The 13,911-nt window shown below is 51.6% G+C and overlaps 1 protein-coding gene across 1 annotated transcript in view; it reads left to right on the top strand.

Moving 5' to 3' along the window:
• Positions 1-7,421, top strand: part of LEKR1 (leucine, glutamate and lysine rich 1) — a 31,504-nt gene extending 24,083 nt beyond the window's left edge. The window contains exons 9-12 of the mRNA XM_054282307.1: positions 822-903; positions 3,909-4,061; positions 5,022-5,321; positions 7,101-7,421. Coding sequence (XP_054138282.1) covers positions 822-903; positions 3,909-4,061; positions 5,022-5,321; positions 7,101-7,421 — 856 coding nt within the window. The remainder of the gene's footprint in view (positions 1-821; positions 904-3,908; positions 4,062-5,021; positions 5,322-7,100) is intronic.
• The last annotated feature ends 6,490 nt before the right edge of the window (positions 7,422-13,911 follow it).

The following is a 13,911-nucleotide window of genomic DNA, read 5'->3' as shown; positions in this document are numbered from 1 at the left end:
CAAACCCCCATTTTTGCGGCTGCTCTTTGTGCTCAAGGTGCAGGGAATATTCAAACCCCTGAAATGCAGAGCACTTGGTGCCTCCTGGCACTTCTAAATGCTGAAATCAAGCCTGTGGCTGTCAGAGTGAAACTGGAGATGGAGATTCTGCTGCAGGTAATTGAATAAATATGGATTCAGGTTGCTGAGTCCAAAGCAAAGGCACTCAGCTCCGTCCCACTCCAGGGAAAACAGAAGGCCAGTGCTTTATTCTGCACATCCCAAGGCAATCCCAGGGACAGTGGCAGCTTTGTGCACACGCTGAACTGGTGGGAAGCTGCTCTCACACCTCCCCGAGCACCAGATCCTGTCCAAGAGCCTGGCTGAGGGAACTCTGAGGCATTTTTGGGGTGGACAAGTTGTTAACAACATCAATGGCAGGAATTTAACCTCTCCGGAGTCCTGCCCTACAAGCCCCACGTAACAAACAGTGCCTTGAACGACAGAAAGCACTCAGTGCTGCTCATTCCAAACCCATTACAAATTTAAATTAATGAGCCTAATATTCCAAGCTCATGAAATACAAGTTCTGGGAGGAATATTTTAAGTCTCTCTGTGTTCTTTGAAATTTGTCTTGAAAATATCAAAGAACCATTAAAATGCCATTTGAAGTGGAAGATCAAGCACCAATTTAAAACATTAAATTCAGGAGGCAAGTGAGGGCGTGGTGGAGGTTCCAGGTGGTGATTCCTGGGGCAGGGACGAGCAGGACTTCATTGCAAGGCCAGGGGGTCCCAGCAGTGTGGGCAGAGCCCAGGTTTACGTGGAGTTTGTGTTTTTAGGGAGCTGCTGAAGAGCAGGACGGAGCAGCTGCAGGAGACACTGAGGCAGAAGGTGCAGAGTGAGGACTCCTGGAGGGACAAGGTGACTCTGGGGGCTCTGCTCTGGGGGGTTCAGTTCCACAAAGAGCACAGGAAAAGGAAAGCAGGGAATGATCTCCCCCAGTGCCACGTGTGGTGGGGTCATGGAATCACACACAGCCTGGTTTGGAAGTGACTCAGCCAAAAAATCTGTCAGGAACACGCAAATCGTGTTTGCCTTTGGCCTCTGGGGCCTCAACGCCCTGAATTCCCAGGGAAGGGTTTGTTTGGGGAGCCCCCTGTTTCCAAAAGCACATTTAGTGTTGGCTCAAGTTCATGGAATGCCTTAAAGCCCCTCCAGTGCCACCCCTGCCATGGCAGGGACAGCTCCACTGTCCCAGGTGCCCCAAACCAGCCTGGCCTGGGCACTGCCAGGATCCAGGGGCAGCCACAGCTTGCCCATAATATCCTTTGTGCAAGGAGTTCTCCTGGCAGCCTCTTCCAGAGGGATTTGGGGAGCTGCTTCCCATGAACAGCTGTCACCATGTCACTCGTGTTTTCATCTGCAGCTTTCTCCATGGGCACCAAAAAACCCTGAACTGAATAAGAAATAAAAATATATTCATCTATTAAAAAGAATAATAAATAAAAATATGTATTAAAAAGAATAAATATATCTATTAAAAATAAGAAGAAACTAAAATAAGTGCATATATCAGTGAAGGAAAATTTAAAAGCAGAGTTAAACAATAATTGTGACTTGTCTGATTTAAGCCTCACATAATTGGTGACTGAAATTACTGTATTTTTTGTTTCAGTGTCTGAAAGCTTTATTTAGTCCCAGGAAAACTTGGGGACTGGTAGCAATTAGGATCAGTTTCACTTCTTTGGAAACCCCTTCCCTTCCCTGTCACAGGGTATAATTTGGGAAGGGGATCAGGCTGGCTCCATAATCAGAGGTTTTCAACCTGGCATGGGAACAAAATAAAGATTGGTGGGAGGGAGAGGGAGCAATTTCAGCTTTGGTGTCACAGCCAGTAAAATGCAGCCACAGCAGGGCCCCAAAACTCGGCTCAGCAGCCAAAAAAATCAGCAAAGTGACAAAGTGACAACATTGCCTTTGGTTGGTGCCACTGCAGAGCACCAGAAAGTCAAGTTTTCTGTTTAAAATACATATAAACCTGAAATGATTTCAGTGGAACAAGAAAAAGTCTCTTTCAGGAAGCAATTTAAGAAATAACTCCACTGGAACACTCCATATTTAAGGAATCCCAGGATTGCTGAGTTCCTCTGAGTGCCCAAACACCACCCTGTCCCCAGAGCCCCCAGTGCCACATCCAGTCATTCCCTGGGCACCTCCAGGTGTGCTCCTGCCCTTCCCTGAGCCACCTTTCCATGCAGAAATCCCTCCTGGACAGATGGCTGCACACTTTCATCTTCTGGGCTTTTTAAATATTAATTAACGAGGGGCGTGTAAGTGGCTGTAAATCAATTAGTGGCCAGTTTGCTCTCTTGGAACATCAACCTCCCCTTTATTTCTGTTCTGGATCTCAGCTTTATTAATTTCAAATATTAAATGGGAAATGTTTGGTGTGAATGAGCTCAGGTTTTTAGATTGCCTTTAATTGTTTAGTCTATGGAGTCAAGGAGCCTCCAACAAGTGATCGGGGTCTGTAATAATAGGTGGAGTTAATAAATCTGGGAGGTTATGTTCAGAATCCCAATTCCCATCTAAGAACATAGAAATATAAAAATATAATATAATATAATATAATATAATATAATATAATTATAAGCAACAATATATATTATTATGTAATAATGAAAATAATAGTACATCATTATACAATAATTATTATATTAAACAACTAATATTAGTATAATATTAATTACTAATATTACATAATTATAGAATATCTAATCTTAATTACAGAATAATTATATTTGTAACAAAATTCATTATATAATAATATAATTATAATTAATATATTAACACAATTTAATTTTATATATTATAAAATAATTCTTGTTAATATTTTATTATAATTATTGTCATTATTGATATTGTTATTGATATTGTTGTTATTATTATAAGAGTCTACTTTGAGCATCCTACAAATACAGCAATTTTTAAGCTGTAACAGTGGGGGATTTGCACTTCTTCCACACCCTGAATTGGGAATATTTTGCTTTAAAAAATAATGAAAATATTTCCAGTTTCTATTTTCCCCCTAAAGACATTGGGGAGATTTATTACACTTCTGCTCATAATAATGTGTGGAATTAGATAATTGTAATTAAGCTCATTGTGGGCTTTTGTGCTTTCAATAATTGAAATAATGAGGTTTGTGTTGTGCATTTAATATGCCTGTTGTGCTCTCAGCCTGCTGCAATGAAATCCATCAGAATCAGCTGCACAAAGTGAATAGGAACAGCCTGGGAAAGGAAAAGTGTTCTCCTAAATGCAGCCTTCAGGGTTTCCTCCAGAATCCAGAATTTTCTGGAGAAATTTCACCCAATATTTTAACTGGAGAAGGGTCTGGGATCCATCATTTCTGGGGAAATGACGGCTGAATTTATAATGTGAATTATTGGAGATGCTGCTAGGACTGGGAAATTTCACCCAGTATTCCAAGTGGAGAAATTTCACCCAATATTCCAAGTGGAGAAGGGTCTGGGATGAGCTCCTTGTGGCCTGGCAGGGCCTGCAGGGGCTCCAGGAGAGCTGGGGAGGGACTGGGGACAGGGATGGAGGGACAGGACACAGGGAATGGCTCCCAGTGCCAGAGGGCAGGGATGGGTGGGACATTGGGAATTGGGAATTCCTGGCTGGGATGGGATTCCCAGAGCAGCTGGGGCTGCCCTGCATCCCTGGCAGTGCCCAAGGCCAGGCTGGACATTGGGGATTGGAGCACCTGGGGCACTGGGAGGTGTCCCTGCCGTGGCTGGGGTGGCACTGGGGGGGATTTAAGGTCCATCCCAATAACAATATCAATCCCATCCCATTATCCCATTATCTCATTATCCCATGCCAGTGTGACAGTGGCACTGACCCCTCTTGTCCCCCAGCTGGAGATGGACCTGGCCAAGGGGGAGGCTCGGCACAAAGAAGCAATTCTGAAAGTCAGGGAAGAGGCCAGAGTGGAGCTGGAGCTGGAGAGGCAAAAACAGCAGGAGCTGATCACAAAGTACCAGAGAGAACACGAGGAGCTCCAGCAGAAGGTGAGCAATGCTCCAGAGAAAACTTGTGGCAGAAGATCACAGAAAACTGTAAAAAATGGGAATGTGAAGGAATAAAACGTTCTCTGTGTGTCATCCTCTCTCTGGATGATACAGTACTTTTTCACAGTCTTAGTATATTTAATTTATTTTTAATGGAACAAGCTGAAAAGAACTATTCCAGTTCAAGTTAATTGGTGTGGAAGTTCTTTCTCATCTCGTATTTTCAGCACCAAAACTCCATCTACATCCCCACAGTTGCTGATTATATTTAATCTGACATCATCCCTTTTAAAAAGCTTGGGGCTGTTTCAGGCTATGATGAGGTGCCACAATCCCTCCCATATTTTCCCCTTCCCAAGGGAACCTGCAGCTCCAGGGCCAGTAAAACCTGCTGGGCTGGACTGGTGCTGGCACCACAGGGGGCTGGGAGCTCCAGATCCCCCTCAAGTTTGATGTAGAAATTGAGAAATTGTACCTGGAACCTGAGTTTCCAAAAGGCTTGATACAGTTCCTGAGAAAACCTGAGAAATCTGGAAAAATGAAAGGAGTGTGATGAGGTTTTATTATTATTTAAAATCTGGGACATGGTGATTTAGAGCTGAAAATGAGTTTGGCTTTGTTCACCTGGCAAATATTTAACCATGGTTTTTAAACCCTGAGGAAACACCGACTTGCAATAAATTTAACTTGAAGTTAAATTTCCCCTTTTTTTACCTCAATGACTCTATTTGATCTTGCACACACTAATTAATCTCTGTGTTCTCAGTGAGTGGTGATTAATTTACAGCTCTCTGGTGTCCTCTGAGGGAATTATGTAAATTCAGAGCTTTTTTTTTTCCTCTCTGAGGACCTGCAAGTTTGAATTTGTTGGTTTTTTCCTCAAGTCACCATTTGTCTGCTATTACTTCTCCATATTTAGAGGTTCTGAGTGGAGATTAATTCCTGTCTGATCTCACCCAGATCCCAGGTTTAATATCCAGTGCCACCAAGAGCTTGAGGATGGAGATGGAAATTCTGGAGAAGAAGCTCCAAGATGCCCAAATGAAAGTGGCAGAGAAGGATGGAGACAAGGAAAAAGAAATCCAGAGCCTTAAAAGGCTCATCAGTGAGCTTGAGTTCCAGCTGACCATGGAAAAGAGCAACAATGAATCATTCCTGGACAAACTGAGGAAAGAAATTAAGCACAAGTCAGATGAACTGGAAAAATTAACCCAGGAGAAGACACAGCTGATTCACAGCTTGGGTCAAGTTCAAGAGGAGGTAGGAACGGGACCCAGGAAATGCCTGGTTATTTTTACTTGGAGACATGTGATTTCTAAAACCATTCAGAGGTCTGTGACCAGAAAATCCATTGAAATGCAAAGATTTCTCAGAAAAATCCATCATCATTTCCTAAATATGGTACATCACAAAAGGTGTGAACTTTCAATTCAGCAAATGCTTAAATTAGTGCTTCATAGAAAAATATATTACTAAAAATTATTTTTCAGATCCTGAAAGACCTTTCTTAGTCTGTAGCCTCACGTCCCACTGGCCAAACATGAGTAAACAATGAAGAATTCCCAGTTTTTAGAGTAGAAGACATGGATATTTCTCATTCCTTGAACTGGTGCCCCAGCTCCCACCAGTGCAGCCACGTTCCCTAACTCAGGAATGCATAAAAATGAATTAAATGCAAAGAGAAATCCAACTGATGGATATTCTGACCACAAACATTTGCTGAATGCTTGGAATATGATGGGAAGGGAGGAGAGAGCTGCTCCATGGGAAACGTGGAGTCAGGGACTGCAGATAAGATTGGGCAGGAATGTCCAAAGCAATTCAGTGGCAGGAAAAAGAATTGGTCAACAGCAAAAATAAAACTCTTCCAAGTGAATTTGTGCTGGGGTTGGTACTGATTTCTTCCTTGGAAAGGTTGGGAAAGGTGTGAGGGGAATTCCAGTGAGGTTGTGACCGATCTGTGCCCAAGATTGGGGACATGGCAGAGAGGGGCCTTGGCAGTGCTGGGACAGCAGGGGGACTGCAGGGAATCACCATGAGTGATTCCATGGTTCCACACCTGGTTCCATATCTGATTCCATACCTGGTTCCACACCTAGTTTCACATTTGGTTCCATTCCTGGTTCCGTATCTGATTTTACATCTGGTTCCATATCTGATTCCATACCCGGTTCCACACTTGGTTCCATTCCTAGTTCCATATCTGATTCCACACCTGGTGCCATTCCTGGTTCCACACCTGATTCCACACCTGGCTCCATGCAGGCTGTGCTCTCCCACTGCAGAGGGTTACAGGGAAAAGCAGCATTAACCCCTTGGTGTCACTGCACCTCTGTCCATTACTGCCTTCCCTTCCCCAGAGCAGCATTCCCAGTTCTCCCAGCTGGGCAGGAGAGCAGGAACACCTTCTGAGCACTTCCCTGGGAACAGCAGGACAGTGCAGGGTGGATCCCTGTCCCAGGAGAGTCCGGGTGTGATGTCTGGCCCATTCCCGGTGTTTCTGTGCAGAATTCCCTGCTGCAGGGGCAGTGCTCCGGTGTGGTGTCCGGCCCATTGCCGTGTTTCTCGTTGCAGAACTCGGTGCTGCAGGCGCGGTGTCCCAGGACAGTCCGGGTGTGATGTCCGGCCCATTCCCGATATTTCTCGTTGCAGAACTCGGTGCTGCAGGCGCGGTGTCCCAGGACAGTCCGGGTGTGATGTGTGGCCCATTCCCGATATTTCTCGTTGCAGAACTCGGTGCTGCAGGCGCGGTGTCCCAGGACAGTCCGGGTGTGATGTGTGGCCCATTCCCGATATTTCTCGTTGCAGAACTCGGTGCTGCAGGCGCGGTGTCCCAGGACAGTTCGGGTGTGATGTCCGGCCCATTGCCGTGTTTCTCGTTGCAGAACTCGGTGCTGCAGGCGCGGTGTCCCAGGACAGTTCGGGTGTGATGTCCGGCCCATTGCCGTGTTTCTCGTTGCAGAACTCGGTGCTGCAGGCGCGGTGTCCCAGGACAGTCCGGGTGTGATGTCCGGCCCATTGCGGTGTTTCTCGTTGCAGAACTCGGTGCTGCAGGACACGGTGCGCCGGGAGTGCGAGGAGCGCTTCGAGCTGACGGCGGCGCTGGGCCGGGCCCGGGAGCAGGTGCTGGAGCTGCGGCGCCTCAGCGGGGCCCTGCCGGGCTCGCCGCGCTCGCTGCCCGCCGGCGATCTGCGCCTCGCGGGGACGCTGGGCACGGCCCGGGCTGCCCGCGGCCCCGGCTCCGGCCGGCACGGCGGCGGCGCCGCGTCCCTGGAGCCTCCCAAGGCGAGGGCGGCCCCGCCGAGCGAGCCCCGGGGCCGGGGCCCCGCCGGGATGAGGCACCGGCCGAGCCAGCTCTGACAGCTCCGCCCGGAAACCGCTCCAGCATCCAAAGGAACACTCATCCCACAATTTAAAATCCAGTTAGATGTTTGTTTATTTTTGGTGCAGTAACTTTTATCTGTCCGATAATTTATTCATGGTGTAATTAAGCGCTGGGCGCATTTCAAGATGGGAAAAGTGAAAAGAGTCTCTCCAAGAGGAGCACAAAGAGCAGCACGTCTTTAATGAGTGGGATTGAAATCAGAAAATCCCTGGATCCCAGAAGGTTTGGGCTGGAAAGGACCTTAAAGTTCATCCCATTCCATTGTCCTGGCCCTGGGCAGGGAATAATGGCCCAGCATCAGAGGATCCAGGAGGGATGGGGCTGGGAGCAGCCTGGGACAGGAACTGGAGGAGCTTTGAGGTCCCTTCCAACCCAAACCAGTCTGTGATTCCATGATTCCATCATCTCACACCTGGGCTCTTATCTCCTGTTTGTGTCCTGGGGCAGCAGCTGCAGTAAAGGGGGAGCACGGCCAGGGAGGAACAGCACGTAAAATAAAAATGGATAAAATAAAATAACGGGAGCAGGAATAGGATCACGGCTCTGGCACGAGGGACTGGCCAGGTCCTGGAGCCAAACCAAGTCCAGAACAAATATTTCCCTTCTCCCCCTTCCTCCCAGGACCCAGAGCTCCTGCTGCTAAGCAATAAACAAAATATGGAAATGTCAGGGACCCTATTTTGCTGGCTTTGCAAACAATTTAATGAGTCTCACCATGTCAAGGAAAGTTTATCAAGTGTTTTCCATGGTGGGACGACAGGCAGAGCCAAAGTGCCACGGAGGACGTGGACACCTCATTACAGCCCTGAAATTTTAGGAAATCAAACTTGCTGCAGGAAGTTCTTGTAGGGGTGGTGTCAGGGACCTTCCCCTGCAGGACTCGTGGCACGAGGCAAAGCCAAACAAAGCTCCAGGAACAAACCTGTCCCCGTGGGCAGCATTCCAGCCCTTCCCTTGGAGCAAACACCCCACGGCACGGGGCTGGAAAGGCTCAGACTGCCCTGGCAGAGCCGGGGTGGTGCCTGCTCTGGAGGGAGCTCCTGCAGCCCTGACCCTTTCCAGAAAGGATCAATCCCCTGTGCCAGGCAGGGAATGGGGCTCTGATGGGCTGGGCTGGTGCTCTGTGTGAGCCCCAGGCACATCCCTGGTGTCACCAAACCCCTCCTGAGTGACCCTGCCAGGAGGGTGGGCGGGGGATCCATCCCTGCTCCCAGGGGACAAAGGGACGGCAGAAGAGGAGCCCTGGAATCTCAGTCAGTGCCTCAGTGTGGCTCATCCTTTTCCCACCTGAAGTTGCCCAAAGTGCAATGTTCTCCACAGATGATTTGATGGAGAGTCCGGCCCCTGTCTGGTCCTGCTGCTCCTTCAGCAGAAATTGGGATCAGCAGGGGCCACGCACAGCTTGCCATGGATATCACTTCATTCCCACTGGGATATCACAAACCAAAGCTGGGATGATCACTAGACCTTGCTCTGAGGTGTGTGTAGGATCTGGGATCCCGACTGTGCCTTGCAGATTGAGTTTTTCTACAAAAGAAGAAATTGGACCGCAGGAAAAAGCATTGTAGTTCCTAAGCAGTGTTAAAAGTGCATGGAAATAGAAACTGATGCCACAGATCATTAAAATGTATTAATCAGAATAAAAGCATGACTGTCTTTCTTTGTACTGTGCATTTTCAATACCAAAACAAGAGTAGGATAATGAAACTGGGGAAAGTTCCTTTCGCAGACAACCCCCCAGAGCTGCATTTTTAGTTATTTAAAGCAGGCCCTTATTTCCATCATGAAAATTTGATGTTGGTGGTTACAGGTGGTTGAGAGAGCCCTGCTGAAGGAAGAACAAACCCCAAACAGCTGTGATGGTGTGAAACACTCGTCCAGGGGTTTCATCCTCACAGCACACACAGAATTCACCGGGCTGGGATAATAAAAAGGGCACTGCCTGGGATTAATGCTGGGGGATTTTCACACCAGGAATGTCGTTTGTGTGCAGCATCTGGCACTGCCCTGGGAGCTGCCCCCAGGTCATGGCCAGCTCCCATGGATTGCTCTCCTTGGCCCTCCAGGCTCTGGAGTGGGGACAGGGCTCAGTGCCAGGGGACTCTGCTCCTGCCCAGAGAGCCAAGGCAGGGGCACGGCTGCCACCAGAGCTCTCAGGGGATGGAGACCCTTCCACAGAGGGGGTTGGGTCACTTTTCCAGGCCCACCCTCCCCTCTGCTCCCTGCAGGGGGATGAGGCTGAGACCAGCAGGGCTCAGGCACGGAATGAACACAGTGGGAAATGTCAGGGAAAGGGGGAATAACCCAGGGGGGGTCCAGATGGGGGGAAAGAGCTGACAGCTGGAAAGGAAAGTCTCAGCGTGAGAGAGAGGAAAATGCCCTCCCCTGGAGCTGTGCAGCCAGGGAGGATCCCTGCAGTGGTGGAGCCCCTGTGCTTGACTCATTCCAAGTGGGTGGGAAAAATCCATGGAAAATGTCCTGGCAGGAGCAGCCCTGCTGCAGGAGCAGCTGAACCCAGTGCCCCAAAGGGGATTTTCCATCTCCTGATTTATGGGATGTGGAAAGTGGTTTGCTTTGGCCTGGCACCACTCCAGGGAGCAATGCCCAGCTGGCAGTACCTGCTTGGAGCTCCGGGGAAAGAGTCCTGGAAGAAATCTGCAGGCACAGGGGGAAGGAGCCTGGAGAGCCACGGACTGCAGCAGGTTCTTCTTCCTGCTGGAGGGTCACACTCTGTCCTACCCAGATGTCCTTCACCATCACCATCATCATCGTCACAGACTGTGCTGAGTTGGAAGGACCTTAAATCCCATCAAATGCCACCCCAGCCATGGCAGGGACACCTTTCACTGTCCCAAGTGCTCCAGCCCTGTCCAGCCTGGCCTTGGGCACTGCCAGGGATCCAGGGGCAGCCCCAGCTGTGCCAGGGGCTGCCCACCCTGCCAGGGAACAATTCCCAATCTCCCATCCAGCCCTGCCCTCTGGGATGGGATGCCATTCCCTGTGTCCGGAGTGGGAGCCATTCCCTGTGTGCTGTCCCTCCAGCCCCTGTAACACAGGCACTGCCCTCTCCTGACATCCCTTTCCCAGTGCAGCACAGCTGAGCAGCATTTCTCTGGCAGCAGAAATCGGGGATGCAGCGTCCCACAGGCTGAATGTTGGGAGTTCCCTCTGCTCTGCTCCCCGGACGGGGCCGGGGGCGGGCACTGGGAATTCGGGAATGATGCCGGGGTGGGGCTGGCTCGGGAATCCTGTGTTAGGAGAAGCTCCTCCGGAGCCCGAGGCTGGCCCCGCTCGCTGAACATTTCCGTGAATCATTGGCTTTTATGGAAATCCAGCATCCTCTCCCCAGCTGTTTCCCGTGCACTGTGCTGGCTGCAGGGCTTGTTTTAACTTTCCGGGACTGAGCGGTCATTTTAATCACCACCAAGCTCTGAACAAAGAGCCACGTGTGCCTTTGGGGAAAAGCACCCAAAAAAGGCTCCTGGGAAGAGCTGGGAGGCGGCCGGGCAGGGCAGGCTCCGGGGTGTAACCCAGGAGCAGCACGGCCTCAGTCAGTGGCTGCCAACCCCATCCTGTTTGCTGTGTCTGGGTTGAGGGGGTGTTTTTGTGGGTTCCTTCTAAAAATAACCCCAGCACCTCCTGGGAGGGTGGTGGAAGGAAGCAGTAGCTGGAGCTGGATGAGGCACAAATTCACCTGCTCAAGCTGGACACAGGGAGAACTTGGATTTCTGATCTCTGGGTGAAAGGCTGGTTCTGGATTTTCTGGATTTTTTCAGGATTTTCTGTGCTCACAGAAATCCTTTCCTCTGGCTGGATGTGGGTAAGGATGTTCCAAACCTGCTGAAGATCCATCTGACAAGGAAACAGTCCCTTGTCCCCAGGACTTCCAACGGGAGAGGATCTGTGTGTGCACCTGACCCTGGAGCAACAGAGACCTGGGGGATCCACAGCTGGGCAGGGCCGTGCAGGAGGGCTCTGGAAACAGAGCTCAGATCCCCTCCCCTGCATCTGTGGGACAGCCCCTCCCCAGGATCTGTAGAACATTCTCTCCCCTGGATCTGTGGGACATCCCTTCCCCGGGATCACAGCACAACTCAGGGCTCAGATCACTAGCAATTAATCCAAAGCCAGTGCCTGCAATAAGGGGAGAGCAAAACACCTGGGCAGGCTCCTGGCACAGAGCAGGAGATGCACAAATCCCAGAAGGCAAAAGTCTCCAGGGATCCCTCTTAGCCTGACCCAGGGAAAATGATTCTGGGACCTTAAAGCTCATGATCACCACAACCCCGAGAGCAGGACACTCGGTGCTTGGGGTGTCCACAGAGCTGTGGCTGCCCCTGGGTCCCTGGCAGTGCCCAAGGCCGGGTTGGACAGGGCTGGGAGCACCTGGGACAGTGGGAGGTGTCCCTGCCGTGCAGGGTGGGGCTGGATGAGCCAGTCTCACCTGGGGTTAAAGGTGGCTGAGGACACGTCGCTGCTCCCGGCCACGCCGAGGTCACCTTGCTGCTCTGCAGAGGGCAGGGAAGGGTGGCGGTGCTGCCTTTGTGTCCCCAGCTCTGGCATCCCAGTGTCGGCTCCGCTGCTGCCGGGGAAGCCACGAGGAGCCCTGGAACAAAAAGCAGCCCCGGGGCCATCCCGTCCATTAGGGACGGCAGCCAGAGCTCCCTGATCGCAGCCAGATGTCAGAGATAACATCTCCGCTCGTTCTTGCGGTTTCCTTGATGGCAAAGCACTACTGTGCTCTCACCCTGCTTGGCCACGGCATCTGAGCATCCTGATGGAGAAAAATACGGAAAATACAAATTAAAAATACATAAAAATACGGAATTCTGAGGGTTGGTTTGGGGCTGGGCTGGCCCAGGGCTCCCAGCCCGAAGAAGCTCCCGGGGATGCTGAGGGGGAGGAAGGAGGGTGCTCTGTGCCCTTGGAGGTGTTTTATTCCCTTGGAAGGGACAGGGTGACAGCTCCAGCCTCTCCCCCCCACTCTGTCCCGTTTCAGTCACTGTCACCCCGCTGTGTCCTCAGACCAGATCTCTCCTCAGCATGGGGGAAAACTTTGAACCATCTCCACCTGGCAGAAAGATGCTGAAAGTGTTTCCTTTTTTAGAGCTATTGAGGCATAGAAAAGTCTTCGGGCTTTGAATAAAAACTCAGCTTCTCACCCTTGAAACAGGTATTGAGGCATAGAAAAGCATTCAGGCTCTGCATAAAACTTCAGCTTCTCACCCTCTAAATCACTTTAAAACGGGACCTCAGGCATTTGAGTGTCAGCTCCTGATTGCTCCATACAAACCTGGGCTCCCAAGTCACAGAATTTTGGGAAGCTACAGCAATCCCTGAACAGGGGTAATTAAATCTGTGAGGGCCTTTCAGGACATTCACTTGCTTTAAGGCAATTTTGCTGTGGATTTCCCCCCTTGGCTCCTGCGCACAGGCCCTGGGCCTGCCCAGCCCCTGCCGGGCCTCACAGGGATCACCCTGGCCTGGAACATTCCAGCGATGGGGCAGCCCCGGCTCCTCTGGGACCGCTGGACGAGCCCAGGCCATGGTGAGGGACCCCCCTTCACTCCCCTTTGGGGTCACTCGGGGCTGTCCCCGGAGCTGTCCCTGTCCCTGCTCACTTCCAGGGGATCTCCCACAGCTGGTGCCCGGTGCCACCCCTGGAGGCCTTGATCCATCCCCGGCTCCCAGCAGCTGGAATTGGGGTGTCCAGCCGAGGCCGTGCCCCGGGGATGGGGCAGCTCTGTCCCCATGGCCCAGGGCAGGGCATTTGTCCCCTGCTCACCTCGGTGGCCCTCGATGTGCGCAGCCCCGGCAGAGCCGGGAGGCTCCGCTGGGCTCGGCAACACTTCCACCTACAGAGGGATCCCAGAACGGCACCCGGGAGTGAGGGGGGAACACCGGGAGTGAGGGGGATCCCGGGAATGAGGGGGGATCCCGGGAGTGAGGGGGATCCCGGGAGTGAGGGGGATCCCGGGAATGAAGGGGGACACCGGGAGTGAGGGGGATCCCGGGAATGAGGGGGGATCCCGGGAGTGAGGGGGATCCCGGGAATGAGGGGGGATCCCGGGAGTGAGGGGGATCCCGGGAGTGAGGGGGATCCCGGGAGTGAAGGGGGACACCGGGAGTGAGGGGGATCCCGGGAATGAGGGGGGACACCGGGAGTGAGGGGGATCCCGGGAATGAGGGGGGATCCCGGGAGTGAGGGGGGACACCGGGAATGAGGGGGATCCCGGGAATGAGGGGGGATCCCGGGAATGAGGGGGGACACCGGGAGTGAGGGGGATCCCAGGAATGAGGGGGGATCCCGGGAGTGAGGGGGATCCCGGGAATGAAGGGGGACACCGGGAATGAGGGGGATCCCGGGAATGAGGGGGGATCCCGGGAATGAGGGGGGACACCGGGAGTGAGGGGGATCCCAGGAATGAGGGGGGATCCCGGGAGTGAGGGGGATCCCGGGAGTGA

Source organism: Melozone crissalis, unplaced genomic scaffold (assembly GCF_028551555.1).
Source record: "Melozone crissalis strain CALT ecotype California unplaced genomic scaffold, PUWL_Pcris_2 ptg000034l_1, whole genome shotgun sequence".
In the NCBI taxonomy this organism is placed as follows: domain Eukaryota; kingdom Metazoa; phylum Chordata; class Aves; order Passeriformes; family Passerellidae; genus Melozone; species Melozone crissalis.
This window is presented reverse-complemented; position numbering and strand designations above follow the sequence as displayed.